At 40.2% G+C, this 20,885-nt stretch overlaps 1 protein-coding gene across 2 annotated transcripts; it reads left to right on the top strand.

Moving 5' to 3' along the window:
- The first annotated feature begins 4,402 nt into the window (after positions 1–4,402).
- Positions 4,403–9,150, top strand: sox7 (SRY-box transcription factor 7). 2 transcript variants are annotated; one of them, XM_056264496.1, is made up of 3 exons: positions 4,403–4,470; positions 6,486–7,004; positions 8,215–9,150. In XM_056264496.1, exons 2-3 carry the CDS (start codon positions 6,773–6,775, stop codon positions 9,147–9,149), a joined length of 1,167 nt encoding a protein of 388 aa, XP_056120471.1. In that variant the 5' UTR covers positions 4,403–4,470; positions 6,486–6,772; the 3' UTR covers position 9,150. The 2 variants fall into 2 exon arrangements, with proteins under 2 accessions (XP_056120471.1, XP_056120472.1); XM_056264497.1 differs by lacking the exon at positions 4,403–4,470 and having other exon boundaries at positions 6,469–7,004.
- The last annotated feature ends 11,735 nt before the right edge of the window (positions 9,151–20,885 follow it).

Raw genomic sequence — 20,885 nt, 5'->3', positions numbered from 1 at the left:
CCTAGCCAGCGCCATGAAGACGACAATGTAAAGAGTGACATTACGGTGCAATTTTAATGAGGTGAATATTTTCTAGAAATAAAACATTGCAAATAAAGCATATTAATGTTTCATTGATTCTTGCACCCAACAACACAACAAGATGACATTTAATAATAATAAGAATAATTTAAGATCCTTATTTTGTAGCCGAATCTGTGCTGGTTTGTATTCACCGCCTCAAGTTTTCCCTTTGTTCTGCCACCAGCTAGCACTGTGACGTAACTGTGACGTCGGCTGGAAATTGGTCTATATGGAAAGAAAAATGGGGAAGCTCAAATGTGCTGCGTAACATGAGAATGAACCTCATTGGTTCTCACATGTCAAGCGAACATGCTTTAGCTTCCTGTAACCACAACTGACGAGTGAGTTGATGAATGTTTATATGTGAAGAAAATTCAGTCTGTTCATCATATAAAGGGATCGAGTCTTCAGAAAATTTGGACTAAACCCTTCAATTCATTAAGTTTTATGAACTTTGAAACTTCAAAGTTGTTGTGTCAATGGAGGGACAGAAAGCTCTCAGATTTTCATCAAAAATATATTTATTTGATCTGCATTCATCAACTATCCCTTTAAGTTTTTAATACTTTTTCTTGTAAGTATGGTTAATCATTTCTCTTTCAGTATAATGAACATTTTAATGTTCAAGTGATGAATGAACAAGTTAATGAACATTTATTTAAATGACTAAACTGTTTAAATTTGACTAAACAGGTGGTGACAGTCACATCGAGCTCCATCACACTTGAAAAATCATTTTTTCACATGCATAACCTATGCATGTTGACAAACCAGCTCTGTGAATATTGCTTGTACTTTAAGGTATCTGTCTGTTCCCTCCATTTACCCCCTTTAAAACATTTGCATAAGATGATGGCTGTAGATTGATTTACTGTTTTAGTGACTAAAGTCATTCCTATTCAAGTTCAATTGTTCTTAATCATTTTGTTTTTATTATTATTTTATAATTGTCTTGATTCGAATCTACCATTTTGCCAGAATTCTACCTTTGTCTTCTCTGGAATAACTTGACCAGCCCAACATGTCAGCAATGTTTACTGTCATTATGATTTATACAAATAGACAGTTTTGGGACATGGATCATGGGACTTAATTTTAATCTCACCTATTATGCACGTATCCTTAATGATGACGCTAAACAAACACGTCTTTCTTTTTTTTGAAGCGCATGATTAATTGTACGACCCTGCTTTTCTTTGTCACGCTAATGTGTGGTTTTGAGGTCTTTTCATAATGATAATGTTGGGTTGTGTTGAGCTTATCCAATGTATGTTAAGTATACATGACTGAAGTCTTGAGATGGTGCGGAGTAACTGGCAACAAATACGATGCTTTTGTTTAAAATCCTTATGACCTTGTCACACGGTCAATATTGATACTCTGGAATGAAATCTGCCATACCAAAGGATGTCCTGTTTTACCAGATTAATCAAATCCCATGGAACTGACGTTTTCGTGCGATGTTTGTTCACCTGTGTGGGCATCTGTCAAGAATGAATTAAAGACACGAGCAAAAAGTAACATTTTCAAGAATACGCCGTTTTGAGAGAATAGTAGAAACCCCTTCAAGATAATCTTGTTTGGAGTCTGAGTGGGCGTATGGAGCAAAAAGAGGGAAAAGGAAACAGACAGCTTATGTTACTCCGAACAATAATTGTAGAATCTGCCGAACAGCAATGGCTTAGTTTGTTTACATGTCTTGACTGCTGCTATAAATGGCATCTGCTTCTGAGGTAAATCTGAAAGCATCGCCATAGCCGTTTATGATGATGAAATAATAGAGCTACATCCTACCTATTCCCACGGTCCACGTCCAGAATCTTTTGAGGTGCTCGTCAACAGGAGAGGGATAAGATGGACATTGTTTTAGTTGTTTCTTTAAAAAAAAAAAAAAAAAAACCATAGAAAGGGCCGATTAAATCCTTAAATTGGAATAGGAGTATCATCACATTTTGCTTATTTTGCCTTCTAGCAAAGGATAAATGTAATGCTTTTAAATATATATTAATACACATTAAAATAAAGTGGTCCAGTGACACAACTTGTCCCACAATAGGGGTAAGCTGTGTCATGTTAAATTTATAAGGGAGGGGGGAGGCGAAATTAAATCTTGTTCCATGGGTGCTAATATTGTATTTGATCCTGATTTAATTTAAGAGGTAACAGCAATAATTGTTGAAAATATCTCAGTTAACTGAATGAAAATGTTTGTAACATTAATATTTTGCAAAACATTAAACGCGTTAATAAATTTAATCAGGAAAAGGTTTTTATTTTGTAAATTTAGTCCGTGACGAAAATGGTAGTTAGTAACGGAAAAGATTTCTCATTTTAGGTATAGGCCTAATGTATTCTGACTCATTTTTGATTACTTTTAGATACCGTTTGACCTAACTCGTTTATCGTATTGATTTGAATGGGATTATTGTGTACCATATTGATATTGATTTTTCTTTTTTTTTAAAGTGGAAAGAATTTGTTTTTCCATTCTTTGTGTTCAACAACATGAAATGCATTAAGCATTACATTGTGCCAGGGTTTCCCCAAACTGGGGTTAATGAAAGAACTGCAGAGGGGATTGAGAGTCGATGAAAAGCTAATGATCAAGTCAATCATAACAAATGTAGAATTAAAATGAATAAAATATTTTAAAAAATAAAACAATAAAAATATTAATATTTTATTTATTTACCTGCATGTCAATGTAACCATTATTCAACATCAAATGTCCTTTTAAATTATTGAAAAATGTACTTAAAACCTCAGGGGTCTCCAAGTAAATATTTTAGGTCAAAGGGGTTTGTCTGACAAAAAAAGTTAGTGAATCCCTGCATTACATGAACAAACAATAATACATATTAAAATGGCAGTGATATTACACATTTAAAGGTTTGTTTGAAATATTTTTGTCCAGAATTTTGTCAAGATCAATAATTATCGAAGTCACTGTATATGATGAAGACAGTGTTTCACAGCTATATATCAAGAAACTTGCATAATTATTCATCACATATTTTAAAGGTGCGTTTGTCCCAAAATTTAGAAGCATCACAAATTTATTTACATGGCCATTCTGTGAATATATTCAAAGCTAAACAGCATGACACACAATCAGATTTTTTAGAAAGAAAAAAATGTGAGTGTGGATAGAAGAATTAGGGGAAATCAATAAATTATAGTTTACTGCCATTGTGTGAAAAATGCAATAATGTAATCCATAAAAAAGTTACTAATTTGATTATCAGCATTTTAAAATGTAATACATTTTTGGAATCTGATTATGTAATCCAGATTACATGTAATCAGTTACTACCAGCACTGTTAGCTGATTGACTGACACACTTTACCCCATGATTAACATTTAGAAAAAAAAAACTGCTTCATTTAATATTTTATGGCCAAAATTTACAAAGAAGGATCATGTAACTGAAGGCTTAATGACTGCCATCACAGGAACAAATTACTTTTCCAAATATATATAAAAAAAAAGACTTGTTTTAAATTGGATCAATATTTCAGAATTTTACTGTATTTTTGATCAAGTAAACAGCCTTGGTGAGCAGCCTCAGTGAGATGCTAAAACAAATTAATCCTTCCGACCCCAAATTTTTACATGGCCCTTTGAAAATATGGTAATTTTACTAAATTTATGGACAGTTTTTTTAGATTAAGGGGGCATTACAGTTTAGCCTCTGAAACATCTTATCCATAAGATCTTTCCTTCATGCTGTGGAAATACAAACCAGAAGACTGAACACAATAATGATGAAAAGGGGCGGAGCTACATCAGGGTCCAATATAATGGTCTAAACCCTGCACTCATCATAGACAGATACACTCGACACAAAGCAGACACGTCTGCATTTCCCCGAACGCTCATCAAACGAAACAGGAAATAATGCCTCAAAATCCAGAACCGTAAAGATGTTTAGTGATCGACACAAATAGTTTGCACCTCACACCCAAACGTGCAGGACAAGGAGAGCAGGAAGTGTAGTGTCATATTCTGATTCTGTTGTAATGTTTTTTTTGCAATCTGGGGCATCAAACTCCTCTTCCTGTTCCTGCAAGGAATGAGTCCCACAATTTAATGGTGTTCATCCTCTGCTTGTCCACTGCACTGGAACCTACCATGAGCTCTCAAACACTGGAGCAAATTCAAAGGTCAGTCACAAAATGATACTTCTAACATTCATTGAAGTCAAACAAACATGGGATCGGTTTCTCCGTTCAGATTCTCTTAAGTAGAGCATTGGTCTATTCTGAACTCTTCCTGTCTTTCCGGCAGCTTTCATGAACTACCTGTCAACAGGATCCCGACCGTCTGATCTTGACGATCTTGACAATAGGGGTTCAATCTACCCACCAGCCCTCAAGCTAGAAGTATCAGGATCTGAACTATCTGAGGTGTAAATCATTGAGCACAACGACCGGTTTTGATGAGTGAGATGATGTGCGTGGAAAACTGTTGTCAAGCTTGTGACACTGTTAAATAACAAGTTTCCTCCAGCAGAAAGAATAATGAGACTAGCTGTAAAACACATCATGATTTCTGAAGAAATGTCTTCAAGGATGTATGCAGACGGCCCCATCAAAATCTCCCAACTAAATATATCTTTAAATCAACATTTAAACACCACCATTGCAGACTGATCTCATGAAATGGCGTATGCATGACACGCCAATTCGTATTTCCATTTTTGGCGTGCTATCAACACGCATAATCGCTTTTCAGCGTGTTTATCAACGCCTTTGACTTAACGTTATATTACTGTATTATGTATATATCAGACTGATCTCATGAAATGGCGTATGCATGACACGCCAATTCGTTGCTATCTTTAAAAAATGGATGACATAATTTTATAAACAGTCCTTTGTAGCAAAGAGGAAACCAGTGTTGGTTACCACACTTTTTATTTGCTTAATATCTCTAGTGGAACAAACGTTAAGATAACTTTGATTTGAAAACATTCTCAACAAAATGTGTCTTTAAAAAAAAAAATCAGTGCCAGCCAACCCCAACATGCATTTATTGTTAATTATTCAAATTTTATATCCAAATGCCAAATAACCCTACTCACACTCTCTCGAGCCTGGCATCATCATTTATTGCAGGCTTCCAAATTTTAAATCAAAATTCATAAAATGGATAATCCCGGTCCTGGCCTCTGAGTGCTATTTTTAATGCAGGTTGTGCCTAATAACAGCATTTAGCCGTGACCATTCACAATATAGCATGGCCTCTTGTGCCTTATTGGTTAAATAACTTATTTGTTAAATAGCTTCCTACATCAACATTTTATAACAACTTCAGCTGGATGGGCGAATTTTCGTTTTGACATTGAAAAATTAAGGAATCGTCCTAATGAGAATTTGATAACACTTTATTTGACAGTGTCCGTGTTACATACATGTAGGTACTTTACCTAGTAATAACAGTAAATTATGCATAATTACATGCAACTAACCCACAACCAAACTCTAATCCTACCTTAACCCATATAGTAAGTGTTGTTAATTAATATTACTCAGTACTTAATAATTACACTGTAGCAATGACACCTTAAAATTAAGTGAAACAGCACACAATTATGACTAATTAAGTCCTACACATAAATGTTTCAAATGGAACCAAAACGTTCTATATTTATCCAGGCCTATATTGATGTAGGCCTACTGGTGCTTTGAAGAATCTAGAAACCAATACCTTGATCTGAAGAACCTAATGCGACAGGAACTTTTTTAATCTCCAAAGAACCGGAAAAATTGTGATTTGTTGAACTTAAGAACCATCGAATAACGTGTAGTAGGCTTTATCCAACCAAACAGGGCCCTTATCTTGTAAGATAAACCAGAAAAAAAAAAAAACTTTATTAGTGTTAGTTTTAAATAGCTTTAAAAAACTTTAAATAGCCGTCACTCAGATTCGCAACCTGCATTTCTCAAAGCAGTGATTTGCCGTCTCAGCTCTGATGACATATTCCGTAACACTCTCACTGGGCCCATTAATAACCTGTTAGCAGAGCACACAGATAACACAAGAAATACATTGTACTCTTTCACAACATCCAGTCGCTCTAAACAAAACAGGCGCAGTCACTGATGAGGTCACATGACATGGGTATGCCTGTCTGTCTGTCTCACGAACATAACACAACTGGGAAAACAAATACAAATACAGCATAATATTATTTTTATACATCTTAACAATTATATTATCTTATTTGTCTGTTATGTAAATGTTATGAAGTGTCTACTAGCCTACATTGACTGAAAACGGGCAACAGCCTTATCCATCACTACCATCAAAATAACGTGTCATGAAAACAAACCCAACCAACAGCTTATGACGTGATTTAGTAGTAAAGCTGTTGAAATATTTTTGTCACTTCGTTTTTTCTCACCGTCGTTGGTCTCAGGTTGCAGTCAAGGAGGAGCTGAGATCCTCCCGTGGGCCTGTGCTGGAAGCTGCTCCTCACATATAAAGCGCTTCCCAATGCCGGAGGAAACAGTGAATCACAGCTTCAGAAGAGGGAGTCGATCTCTCTCACAGTGCTCTTCAACCACCAGCTGCTCAGTCAAAGTCATCTCTCACTGCGCCTTTACTTTGATTTAGATTCAAAACGGAAAGAAAATCTCCAGGTCACATTCGCGCCAGAGAAACAAAGTTTGAATTAAAGGGGAAGGTGAAGTTTTGAGAGCGCACATGGCTGCTTTGATAAGCGCGTATTCGTCCTGGCCGGAGAGCTTTGAGTGCTCTGCGGGAAACGCGGACGTACCTGACGGACACACCTCTCACAGAGCTCCCGCGGACAAGGTGTCGGAGCCGCGCATCAGGAGACCCATGAACGCCTTCATGGTGTGGGCCAAAGACGAGCGCAAGAGACTCGCAGTGCAGAACCCAGACCTCCACAACGCCGAGCTCAGCAAGATGCTGGGTAAGACATTATCATTATTATTTGTCTAATAATTACTATTAATATCAAAATCTCATTTTTATTATTATTATTAAAGGAAATTGTCATTGGCAAGTTTTGCGAGACTTCATTGTGAGACATCACTCTCTGTTACACAGTTGTTTTATGCATTGATTACAGAAAGTGGGATGTTTAATCCCTTCTAATTGTAGCTAATAATTGTAAACTAATTGTAGACATAAGTTAAAATACTTTTTGGTAGCGGAAAGCACACAGAGAGCGTGAATCTGTCCGAAACGAACCTGAATTGAAAATAAACTGAAACAAAACCGAAATAAATAAAGCAGTCACGGTGAGATGCGGCACATTTTTAGATTGTATTTAATTGAATTTAGATCAAGGGCACATTTATCATTTCACAAGAGTGGGAGACTTTTTTTCCCCAAACATAAATAGCCTACTAGGCCTTTATAAATCTGTAAAAAATAATTTGTTTGTTAAAATAAAAAATAAATAAAAAAAATATATAGAGAGAGAGAGAAGGCCTATATAAAATGTAAAAAATGATATGTCAATACTTAAACCATTTCAGTAATGGTAATAATAATATATAATAATTAAATATATAAATAACATACAAATAATTTTAAATTCATTCATTTGAAATCAGTCTGATCTTCAGGTTTGCATCAGAAATAAAACAAAAATGAAAAACTTCATTGGTTAATTAATTAATAAGAGGTTTTGGAACTATAATTTGCATGTGTGAGTCATTTCTGTTTTTTTACTACTACACATTGTTTCTCTACCTGCTCTGGTTTTTAAAACACTTTCAAGTATTTTTAAAAGCTAAAATAACTCAGTATTATTACTGCCAATATTGGAATTTAAACATTATCAAATTAATGCCAAGCAACAGATAATGTACCGTTAAAAAGTTTTAAATACCGTGGTGCAAATTGAATTTTTTTTTGTAACTGACATTATAAACAATTATAGTTGATGATTATTTCCATTATTTCTTTTGAAATATTAAAAAATGCTTATGAAGACATTAAACTAGCTTTGTCTCCTGTAGAATATAAGCAGACAAACTAAATGTGGCCATGTAATTATGTTGTGTTGGTGCTAATGTGATTGTCAAGCTATTAGTTTGTAATCTCAAAAACTCCAAATGGATCCTTTAAAAAAACATTATTAAGTCTAATGTGTCTGTTTCTTTCTCCAACAGGAAAGTCATGGAAAGCTTTAACTCCACCGCAGAAGAGACCGTACGTGGAGGAAGCGGAGCGTCTGAGGGTTCAGCACATGCAGGACTACCCCAATTATAAGTACCGTCCCCGTAGGAAGAAGCAGCTGAAGCGCATTTGTAAGCGCGTGGACCCCGGCTTCCTCCTGACCACACTCGGCCCGGAAAACTCCCTCCCGGATCCTCGCTGCTGTCACCCCCTGGATAAAGACGACGAGAGCGGTGTGAGTGGCGGCTTCGGTTCTCCAAGCGCAGCTCTACCCGGCGTCAGGGTCTTCAGAGATCCCGCCAGTTCCAACAGCAGCTTCGATACGTACCCGTACGGCTTGCCCACGCCACCTGAGATGTCGCCTCTGGACGCCGTGGATCATGAACACCAGTCCTACTACTCGTCCTCCAGCTCAGTCTCCACCAGCTCCTGCTCGTCTTCCGCCTCTTGCCCAGACGACAGGCGTCCCACGCCGGCGCACATGAGCAGTCCACCCCCTTACCATCCCGATTACTCCCAGCAGGCACCTCTGCACTGTGGTCACATCCAGATGTCCCACCCGGGAAGTGGGGCGACCTTTATCCCAGCACATCCACTGTCCTATTACAGCCCTTCGTTCCCACAGGTTCAGATCCATCACGGGCACCAGGGGCACCTCGGCCAGCTTTCACCCCCTCCAGAACAGGGGCACCTGGAGGGTCTGGACCAGCTGAGCCAGGCTGAATTGCTGGGTGAGGTCGACCGAGATGAGTTCGACCAGTACCTAAATTCCACCAGTTATCACCCTGAGCAGGGTGGGATGACAGTCACGGGACACATCCAGGTAACGCCGGCTTCCGTTTGCTCGAGCAGCGCTACGGAAACCAGTCTCATCTCCGTACTGGCCGATGCCACGGCAGCCTACTATAACAACTACAGCATTTCATAAACGCCAAAACAGGGACAATTGACACAGACAGAGACTGTGGGCTCGACGTGGGTCAGCAATATGACTGGCAGGTGAAAGGGGGGCTGTGGAGGGAGCGGAAAAGAGAAGCTACAGGAAGTCAAAGGACACCTCAGGGATGCATAGATAAAAAAAAAAAAACTGAAGTTCATTCCCATCTTTGTTTCCAAAAGGAGAACGGAAGTAAAAAAAAAAAAAAATTGGACAAACATAGAAATGCTCTCATATCTTGCCACAAAAGCATGTACATATGCGATGAAGCTTATTTATATATCGAATTGCTTTGCATTAAAGCTTATTGTATTGTTTTTTTCAGTCAGGATATATTCAGTTGTGTTGTTTTTTTAAACCTCAAATGTTTTACCTCAAGAATTATTTAAGTGAGGCTGGTCTCTTCCTTCATAAGACATTATTGTGAAGGAAATTTTGCCTTCCCCCCCCCTCCCCTTTACATTCATTTAAAAAAAAAAATTATATGTATACTCATAAACAGTTCAAAGAATAATAATAATAATAATGAATACTATTGTATGCCGATTTAGGTTTGCCCTATTAATTTAATTCAAATAAAATTTTGAGTTTATACATTTAGCATTCTCATTTGATGTCCACACAGATGTCAATAACAAGCGGATTAACGTAGGTCATTATTGATGTTTGTTGAACACCATTCTTGATGATGAGGTCTTTTGATGAATTGCATTGTGTTTGCCCATATAAGTACAACACAGTGATTCCGTCTGTAGGTCTGGACTTGAGAAAAAATGTTGCAGATGCTCATCATTTTGTGATAAATTAAGTGAATGTTCTGAGGTCCCATCTGAATTAGATGCCACTAAATAAAAACACAATATAAATACAGGAGAAAAGACTCTTGCTTTTGTAATTACAGGTAGATCAAGATTTTCAAAAGGGGGGGGGGGGGTCTCTGATAGTAGTAAGTAAACTGCTTATTACAGTTTTTTCAGTGTAACCATTATTATTTGCCTCTTTTTCAGTTTCATTATTACGATAGTGATAGTATGACAGTGTATAAAAAGCTTTTATATTTCTTTCAGAAAGTTGCATTTATAATTATTACTTATCATTAGTGAGTATAGAAACTGATTTATGGAAAGTTACAGAATACTAATAACTGTTCAAGGATATTTATCCACAGTTTTTTTTTTTAGAAATATTTTATTGATAGCTCAACATTTATGTTTTCAGTATTTTTGGAGCTTTTTTCCATGCCTTTTTTTGGGACCGTTTGAGGTCCTTTCAAGAAGCTGACCTGTAATTTCTCGGTGTTGTGCGTGGCGGGCCGTCGCCATAACCACTGGCGGTATCCACCCTACGTTCGCAGTTGGCTATCAGCAACACCCATTATGCACTCAGTTTCACTCCTCCGCGCATCAGAGGATTAGTGTAAAACAGGCTCTGCTGTTTTTCTCTCCGCCTCCATCTCCACGGGCCTTTTGTTTCCCTTATTCTGGGTGCGTGTCTTAAGCAGAACGCTGGAACTCCCCTCCTACCCTACCTTCGCCCCCCTCTGCTGCCCGTCCTATCTTGCTGATGCAGACTTTCATAATCTCTGCGAAATAAATAAATACACCTCGTCCCCGTCAACTGTTTTACACGTTCAGTGTTTTTTTTTTTTTTTGCTCCTTCTGTCTCTCTCACTCTCTTTTCAAATTCCTCCTCTTTTTTGATAAAAGGAATCTGAAGTGGGGGAAATAGGGAGGCGGTGGCGGGCGTTTGACAAATCCTGGAGTCTGGCTTGGTCTTCCTGCGTTTTTTGGGAACGGTTGAGTCGTGTTTCTTGTAAAGAGGATGTGGCGGAGAAGCAGTGTTTCCTGCCTGATAAGAGTAAAGCCTCTCTCCGTCAGGATGTTTGGGCCCCGGCCGGTCCCCGCATTAAAAGAGCCCATGGCGAGGGAAAGGGAACCTGCTGTTCATTTTAGCTGGGAGGAAACATGGCTCTCGTTGATTAATATCTCACACTGTGGTTTTTTTAGGGCTTCGATTTGACCCTCCTCTGGTTTGGCCACACACCAGGCTCAGCACAGATTTTCTTAATCTGTCTCTGTCACTGGCTCCAAAGACAAGTGCTAGCTCGTGGTTATGATGTGAGTTGAGGCATCGCATGCGTTGTTATGAAATGTTTCGGTCAAGGCACATTCATCATGTGACTCCAATTTCTTTTCACAACTGAGGTTGTTATTAACAGCCTGTGACTGAATGCTTAAGGTTTGGGAGAAAGGGGGTGGTTGGGGCCACCAGCCGCAGGCCGAGGCCTGAATTGTGGCTTATGATACAGGCAACTTTTAGGGTTAGAGTAAGGGCCCCATACAACCTATTCTGGCCTTGGGGAAGGGCATTGTGTCATGGTTGGTAACCATGCACTTCAACATCAATAAGTAATATACTGTACATTTTAATAGTTTGATTTCAGTTAGACTGACACTGTAATTTGTCTACAACTGACCTTGCCATTGTGTGCTTGCTACAAAAGACAGAGGTAATGTGCAATGTAAATTCGGCATGAAATGGAAGTTGCAATATATCCGAGTAAAACGACTTCTTGAACAAGAAAAAAATGTTTGGCGGGACTTGATTTTGCCCATTGAGAATTGATTGGATCGTTGGATGGTTGTGGTTTGCTATTGGTCGATCTCATGTGAGTGACAGGTTGCCCCTAAACATGTAATCAGAGAGGAGATGTCACTGCAAGAGGGAGGGGAAGTTATTCTGAATAAAGATTACGAGGGCACATGAATAAAAATAAATAAAATAAAAAATATATATATACTGTATGTGCACAAATAAATCATGTATAATAAATACTGCGATATATAAAAAATAAGAGTTGTCTATTTTGATTTCATGCATTAATCTACCATTAGGTACCATTAGGTGAATTCAGGTAAATTGGGTGGTTTAAGCTTGCCTGCATCCAAAATTGCATTTAGTTGGCAAAAAACAGCATGTGACAAAATATGTATGTCTGAATTCGCAGTACTAATAAAAGAGTAGGCAAAAAGTACCCGGATGACCCATGACATATACTTTACTATCCCATGAGGCCACAGGAGAGGATCTGTGAATGTTACAGTAAGTCAAGTGATAATGATTGATAGACGTGTATTCTACATGCCAAACGGCTCATCGCCATTTATTGGAAAAAGACAAAAAGGCCTACTATAACTCGATGGTTAAGAGAAATATCTTCATGCATTGTAATGGAAAAGATAACCAATATTCTTAAGGGTAAAGAAGGCCAATTCAAGAGGATCTCGAGTCCCTTTTTATTATTTATTGAACATAGGAATATTAACTGTATAATAGAGGGGGAACAAAATGCTTGATTAGGTTTTATGTTCATATGAAAATATATTTTAATTTACACTGTTAATCCTATTTTATTGCTTATATCTGTGGCTATTATTGATTGCAGTTTATTGTTAATTCTAAATTCAAAATACATACTGTATTATCCAATGTTGGTTTATTTCCCTTTTCATGCAATATGAGCCCAGGTGTTTGTTTTGTTTTTGTACATTATGTGTTGTTACAGACATGTGATGTATACATTGTTGTGTAAGTGTTCAAGAAAATGCAATAAAAAACAGTATTACAAAAAAAAAAAAAAGTCAAGTGATAATGACAACATGCCGAATGTATACGTCCAGATTACATTCATACTACACACATTCATATTATAGAACATGCTTTTTTAGTGGTCGCAAAGTAATTAGTCAAAAGTATAGGCCTACTCAAGAGAGTAGGCCTATGTGAATTTGGACGCAGCCCTTGATTGTATTGTGCTCAACGGGTTTACAGGGGTGCCCAATGCTCAATCCTGTTCCCGGAGACCTACCTGGGGCCAGTACCATAATGGTGGATGAACAAACTCAGGGTTACAGGATTAGCTTCAAGTTGACAAAACCAAACTGATCATCAACTTTCACTGTCAACTCAAGCTTTGATCCTGAGTTCATGAATTATAAATAAATAATCATAGCTAAAAGCCAGATAAGTTTGTATTTAAAAATATTTTAATATAGGCCATAGTGACCTTTAATTTGGAGCAAGAGAAACTGGGGGAATGATTTTATTGTGTCAGACATCACAGTTTGCTCACAGCTGATTGGTCCAATTTCGGTTTGAGACATATGCCTAAACCATCCGTTTTCCCTGAGAGTCTCCCGTATTTCACACCCATCTACCCCCCTTCTCCCGGTTTCCTATTTCTCCTGGGAAACTCCCGTAATTTGTATGGCCCAAACCTCGTTATATGAATAATCATATTAATATAGGCCTATTATTGAAGGTTGTCCAGTTGCCAGATGAAACGCATAGGCTACTCACACAATCAACAAATCATACAAATCAACCCATTTGAGATCTCTTACCGGTTAGAGATATATCTAGATAAACATATTATGGAACAATGGTGCTGTTTTTATTGGTCTGGAATGGATTTACACAGTTTTGATGATTCGATTCTATTTTTGATTCATAAACCTGCGATTCGATTCCGATCTTGATTCATTTCGATTCAATATGGATTCATTTTAGATATCAGAAAGATTACATGTGATTTTTCCCCCCAAAAAAATATCTCTAAATACGTAACATGGAGCCTTGTCAGCTGGTACATTATTATTATTAGTTAAAATTTAGTGATTCGTATACAATTAAAGGCAGTTTTTATTTTTATCCAAACTTTTTAACTTTTAAAAGAGTAAAATATAGCATACTGGTAATAAAGTGCATATATATTTTAAATGCTCCACACTAGAGTTATCCTAGCTAACTAAATGATGGTCATTGAGTTGCTTTTCTGAGGTAGGCAGGCTAGGCCTAAATGTAACGTGTCATGTTTTATTGACTTAATACATGAGAGAACGTTTAGTGTGAACCGATTCAATATAAGGGAATCATACTTTCCAACGCTGCATAAATGAGAAAAGCACCGTTTAGAATGAAGTTCATTCAAATTCATACTGCGAATGCCAGAGAAAAGACCGTTTATTCGTGAGCGCGTTTGATTATTCTCTCAGCTAAAACAACGATGTAGTGTTGCTTTTAGTCGCGTTAGTTAGTTAATATTTCAAATATATCATCACTATTTTGATTATATTTCACTGGACACATTACCTAATTAAAAATAAGACATAAGAAGACTGTGTGAACCGTTTAGGTGAGTGTGTCTGATTATTATTATTTTTCTCAGGATGAAGTGTGAAGCTCGTTACTGTCTGGGCATATTTCAAAATATTATACTATATTTGAATTATTTAACTTGACATATTAACTGCATTATTAAAATAAAATTATTTAATAAATTTAAATAATAGGTGTTCTGCAGTTAAAAGTAGAAGCCTTTAGATTTTTCACCACTTCGCATAAACACCACGGCCCATTGTAGTCTCTGTGGAGACTGCTGACTTTCAGGAAACCAGGGCAAACAATCAACTCATCTGCTACAATCTTTTCCTGTGTGAAACTTGAATAATTCTCCATGCAACATACTAAGAATACACTGCACTCAATGTCACTCACAGAATGGCCTCTATTTCCATGTTCCTCAAATAGGCCAGAGTGTTGGCTAGCTCTACGGTGCCTGAGAATTACATTGATCTGCAGAATGTTTTTGTTATGTGTAAAATTAAGTTAAAAAGTTAAAAATGAAAACAACCAACTTGTCTAGGCTATTTGAATAACTTATTCATGTTTATTTTTGGTGTTCAATGTCCATAAAACAATTTCGCACTGTTTGAATTTGTATCCATCTTATGCAACCCTTTTAGACAACCCTTTAAAAAAAATCCCCCTTTTAATGGGTTCTTGTTGTTTTTCTCTCTGATTGCTCCCTGGATCAGCTCCATTCTCAGGTCAGCTCTGTGGAACGTGGATGTCAGGTAGTCCCAACTGTTTCCTGTTTCCCCAGCAGTGACGTCACATCGCTGGGCAAATATGCAAGAGAGCAGTCCAGCACGCGCCATCTTCCTCACAACGGGTATCTGATGGTGTGACGACCTTGCTGAGCACATCTGGGTAAAGTATTAAGTGTCCTGAGGGAGAGGAGGTCAAGCATATTGACGCCCCTGTCGGAGACATACTGGCTCGAGCTCTGACTGGGTGTGGACAAAACCCACCTGATAACGTCATCCCATATGCTAAAATGAGTTAGACAGCACATACTGTACACTGTAAAATTGATTCTATTGATTCAACAATAGAATACTGTGCTTTTTATTTTGAAATTAATGCAGGCAGATGCAAATTGTTCTGGGGGAAAAAAATCCAGGACCTTGGACCAAAATAAACCAGCAAATGCAACTCCATTTATTTATAGCCAGTATAGTACTCATACAATAACAGTTATGAGATGACTAATGCAGAAGCAGATAATCATTAAGATTTTACAGCACACGCCACTACATCACAGTCCTTTCCTGCTATTCTTCAATGGGAATTCACACTATACAGTCAAATTAGATTGTATTAAAGGGGTCATATAATGCAATTTTTGTACAAGCTAATATGATTCTTTAGGGTCTAAATTAAAAGTTTGTAATATACTTTAATTAAAAATTCTCATTAGTATTGTAAGAAAACACTTATTTTACCTGGTCAAAAACAGCTCTGTTTTCAGCACGCCGTTTCAGTGCATATGCCTTTAAATGATCATGAGCTGCGCTCACTCCGCCCCTCTGTTCTGTGCTACACCGTTTGTAACACAATAACACAATAACCATAGCGCGTTGTTCAATATAAACGTGGAATTATGAATTATATTGAGAACGTCATACATAGAAAACATGCCGTAATGTACCCTGACTGAGTGTAAACCTTAGACGCATTCATTGTGAAGCGTGCAGCTAGCGATTTGCAAAGATTAATATATTAATATAAAGTTTAATAAAACGTTTCACTCACTTCCGTTCTTCTGGAGGTTCAGCAGGAACACGAATATCTGGTACAGATCCTTTTTAGCAAAGCTTCTTAGCAAATCCAGCTTTATACTGACCCTCGTTTATAAAGCAGTCTGCTGAGAAATGATTCGCGCAAACATGAAAGCATTGACGTTGCTCGTGGGGAATATTCCCTTCGAAAACAAAACTCAGCCACTGCGTCTTCAGCGGTTCGGATTCAGGAACATTAAAATGACTGTTCGTTATTACACCCAAGAACAGAACACCACAATCGCTTAGACGCCATTCTGCTCATAGACAGTGCTCCAGCATATCAACAATGACCGCGCCGGTCCGGTCCGCGCCGCGCAGACTATGATTGACAGCTACCTCATGTGCGAGGGCGGGTCTGTGTTGAAACGCTCCCGTCAATCAACAGTCGTGGGAGTGGCGTCCGTTTTATTGACGTCACAAAAACGAACGGCTTGATTTGAGGCAGGGGAAAACATATAAGGAGATTAAAACAAAACCACTGGATGGATTTTTATCATTATATGATGTTTGTGTACAGGCACTGCCAACACACATTTCAGTACAATCAACTTGTAAAAGTGCATGTACCATTATATGACCCCTTTAAATTATAGCGCTACAGTAAAAAATACTGTATGGCAACTACTAGTAAAAATATACAAAAACCACCCACACTACACTCCTTCTATTTTTATTTTATTTTTTTATAGCAGCTAGACGTTCGGTTGAATAACTGTTCGTCTGTTATAGGACAACTTGCTCTATACGTTCATTTAAAATGAACAGCAAGACAACTAGAAGTGAATGTGCTTTCCATTAAATGAATCCTTAACACAAAAAAAAAAAACGTTGCAATGAACGTGCTTTGTTTTAAATAAATCACACACAGTAAACAAAACCTTAACAAAAAAACGTTGCAATGAACTTTGCAATTTAGACGCGCAAACTGCGTGACGGTGCGGTGAGACGTAGCCTACATGCTCGGGCAGATTCGGCTTGAAGTCGTTCATCCTCGGATACGGCGTCGCGCGCAGTTACAAAAAAAAAGCTGAAATGGGGTCTTGCCGGTCTTGCGCACCGAACGCGTCATTTTTTTGCCGTCCGCACCTTCGCGCTCGTGCGGGCGCGTCGAGTATAAACAAGGCTTTACTCCGTGTCAGCGCGCGCTCTGATCGGTAAAGGTGCACAGACCTCTCCCCGAATCATCTCCAGCACTCAGCCTCTGAAGCACCACTAACTCCGCCTCCGTTTCCCTCGTAAGATGATATTAGTATTTAAACATTCTCTATGATAAAAAATGTTTGTAAAAAATATTTTAATAGCACGGTTTGGGCGGTTATAGAGTTCTAATGACGGGGTTCATATAACCGTCGGTCTCACGGTTATATAATAACGTCACACCCCTCATAATACTTGCCTACTGTTCGACCATGAGGTTCATAGTCGAATCAGACCTCTCCGAATCGAATCGTCGAATCCTCGACTATTAGAAGTCAGCCCTACTACACACATTAAACATTACACATGAGGATGGAAATCAAAGAGACAGGGAACAGGTGTGGACTAATTAGAAACCATGGAAACAAACTAAGAACTAGAGCATCTCGGTTATGTGTGTAACCCTTGTTCCCTGAAGGAGGGAACGGAGATGTAGTCGACTGATTGGGATCACGCTTAGGGAGCCTGTAATCTTCGAGTATTGTTAAAACGAGCCAATGCACATTGGCATGCGAGATTTGCATCTCACACTCCGCCCCGCGCCGCGAGTATAAATACGGAAGCACTTGCAGTTGTTTTTCGCTGAGGAGCCAAGCCTTCAGGGAACGAGGGTTACATACGCAACCGAGACGTTCCCTTTCAGTCGTTCACGTTCGACGTAGTCGACGTGTCGACTGATTGGGATCCCAATTAAAACGCCACCTAGTGCTGCCACCTTCCAGTGCCTAGACAAAAGCCTTCTGATCCCCCCGCATTATTGAGGCGGAGAAGGAATAGGGCTTAGGCCAGGGAAGTCACTGCTGTTCCGCAAGACCCACTCAGTTAGACTTGGAACACTGGGAAAGCGTGCCCTATCGAAGGAAGGAGGGACGCTACGGAAGCCACATCCTGCCCGAAGGGAGGTAAAGTGGAAATACACATATGAACTGAGCGGATGACCGGGCAGTACAACATATGGAATGTCACTGGGGTGACAGGGGGAGACTCAACCGGACAGTGACGGCAGAAGAAACTCTGCCAAGGGAAAGACACGGGCTCGCCGCGGGGAGTCGTACCGTGGAAGAATACACATATGGGATTGCCGTAGGGATCACAACATATGGACCCAGCCTAGCACAAGTTCCACCAGTGCATACGAGTGGTAGGCCTAGCATCGGATGCTCCGCCACATCTAATGCCGCAGGGGTGTGGAGGAACTCAACTGGAGCAAGAATTGGGCACGTATCCAGTCCATAAGAGGGGAGTGGCGCAGCAAGCCGACACTTCGAGCAGGGCTTACGGTGTTGACTGGCTTTTATGTGAAGAGAGCACATGGGAAGCAACTGGCTCGACACGTAGGCTATAGAATCTAGCGAACGTGTTAGGTGTCGCCCAGCCCGCAGCTCTACAAACATCTGTCAGCATGGCAAGCTGCGCCAACGCCCAGGAAGCGGCTACACTCCGAGTGGAGTGAGCTCGCAGTCTGGGGGGACAAGTTTCACCTTGGGAGTCAAGATTCACCTTGGGAGTCATACGCCAAGATAGATAGAAAGATAGTCTTTATTGTCCCATAGGGATAATCATTTTCACACATCCTTTTTTCCTTCTTCCATAGCACAGAAATATCACATATGAGGAAACACATATAACATGTAACACATATCCAAATACATATACAAACGCACAGCTCAAAAAGAGACCCAGATAAACACATCAAATGTGAAAACTACAAAGCAACTGAAGTGGGGGGTGGCAGTATTACAGTTTGTTCAGCACTGTGATGGCGGTGGGGACAAAACTTTTTTTGAAATAGGCTTTAGTCCAGGTTAGTGCTCTGTATCTGCGACCAGATGGGAGTAGTATGAAGAATTTATTCAGGGGATGGTCTGTGTCAGCTGCTATTGCGCGTGCTAGGTGTGTGATGGCTGTGTCATTCATGTCTGATAGGCTAGGTGTGGGGAGATTGATAATCTTAGAAGCAATATGTGTGATTTTAGTGAGTTTGTTTTTGCAAGTGACGGTTAACATTGTGTAGAAACAGGTTGAGCAGTACAGTAGGGTGGGTTGAATGATGCTTTTGTAAAGTAGGAGCAAGAGATGTGGGGCAACAGAGAGGGCTTTCAGTTTGCGTATTACATGTAGTGTGGAGAGGAGCTGTCGAGAGGAGCACAAGATGATGGCATCCACTATCCAGTGGGCCAACCTCTGCTTGGAGACAGCCTTTCCCTTCTGCTGGCCTCCGTAACAGACGAAGAGCTGGTCTGCGGTCCTGAGGCTTTGCGTTCTGTCCACGTATAACTGCAAGGAGCGGACGGGACAAAGAAAAGCCAGGGCTGGGTCTGCCTCCTCCGGGGGCAGCGCTTACAGGTTCACTACCTGGTCCCGGAAGGGAGTGGTAGGAACCTTGGGCACATATCCAGGCTGGGGTCTCAGAACAGATTCAGGCGGATTCAGTCTCCTCGCTCCCCTCAGGAACCTGATGATCAGGTCATGCTTTCCCACGGATCTCCCATCTACTGCATCGTGATGCGCGGCAATCGAGGCAACAAACACTTTGAGGGTGGAGGGAGACAGCCCTCGCTCCAACCCATGTTGCAGGAAAAAAAACACAGCACCGATCGAACACCTTCGGGGGTCTTCTCGTGAGATGAACACCACTCAAAGAACAGGTTCCACTTCAGGGCGTAAGCATGCCTCGTAGAGGGTGCTCTCGCAGAAGCGATGGTGTCTACGACAGATTGAGGTAGACCACCTAGAACCTCCGCGTCCCGTCCAGGGACCAGACATGGAGTTTCCAGAGGTCTGGACGTGGGTGCCATACGGCGCCCCGTCCCTGAGAAAGAAGGTCCTCCCTCAGAGTAATGGGCCAGGGAGGGGCTGTCGAGAGGAGCACAAGTTCAGAGAATCAGGTCCGGTTGGGCCAATAAGGGGCAACTAGCTAGACCTGCTCCTCTTCCTCCCTGACTTTAGCTATGCAATAAGGCTCACTGGGGGAAACGCATACTTGCGCATACTCGCATACCAGCTGTGTGCCAGTGCATCCGAGCCGAGGGTGCCCTCGGTCAGGGAGTAAAACAACTGGCAATGGGACGAGTCCGGAGAGGCAAACAGATCTACCTGTGCAGCTCCGAAGTAGTCCCAGATCAGCTGGACCGCCTGGGGATGGAGTCTCCACTCTCCCTGGGCCACAGGCTGTCGTGAGAGCTCGTCGGCGGCACGATTGAGCAGGAGGGAATATAAGTGGCGCGGAGCGACCTCAGATGCTTCTGACTCCATAGGAGGAGGTCGCCGGCGAGTTGCGACATACAACGGGAGCGTAGACCACCTTGATGGTTCATGTACGCAACGGTCGCAGTGTTGTCCGAACGGACCAGTACATGCTTGCCGAGCAGCGGCATTTTGAGGCACCTCAAAGCAAGGTGCACTGCAAACAACTCGAGGCAATTGATGTGCCAATGCAGGGGCCCGTCCAGATCCCCGCTACTGCATGCCCGTTGTACGTGGTCTCCCAGCCGGTGTTGGAGGCATCTGTGGAGACCACAGCATGCCTGGACACTTGTTCTGGGGTTACTCCGGCCCGGAGAAA

This window comes from Rhinichthys klamathensis, unplaced genomic scaffold, assembly GCF_029890125.1.
Source record: "Rhinichthys klamathensis goyatoka isolate OS25496 unplaced genomic scaffold, OSU_Roscu_1.1 h1tg000221l_1, whole genome shotgun sequence".
Lineage (NCBI taxonomy): Eukaryota > Metazoa > Chordata > Actinopteri > Cypriniformes > Leuciscidae > Rhinichthys > Rhinichthys klamathensis.
The sequence above is the reverse complement of the archived record's forward strand: the minus strand, read 5'-3'. Positions and strand labels throughout refer to the sequence as shown.

Coding starts and splice junctions, on each gene's coding strand:
- sox7 (XM_056264496.1), top strand. CDS start 6,773: ATGGCTGCTTTGATAAGCGCGTATTCGTCCTGGCCGGAGAGCTTTGAG. Junction 7,005..8,214: donor CGAGCTCAGCAAGATGCTGG/GTAAGACATTAT, acceptor TTTCTCCAACAG/GAAAGTCATGGAAAGCTTTA.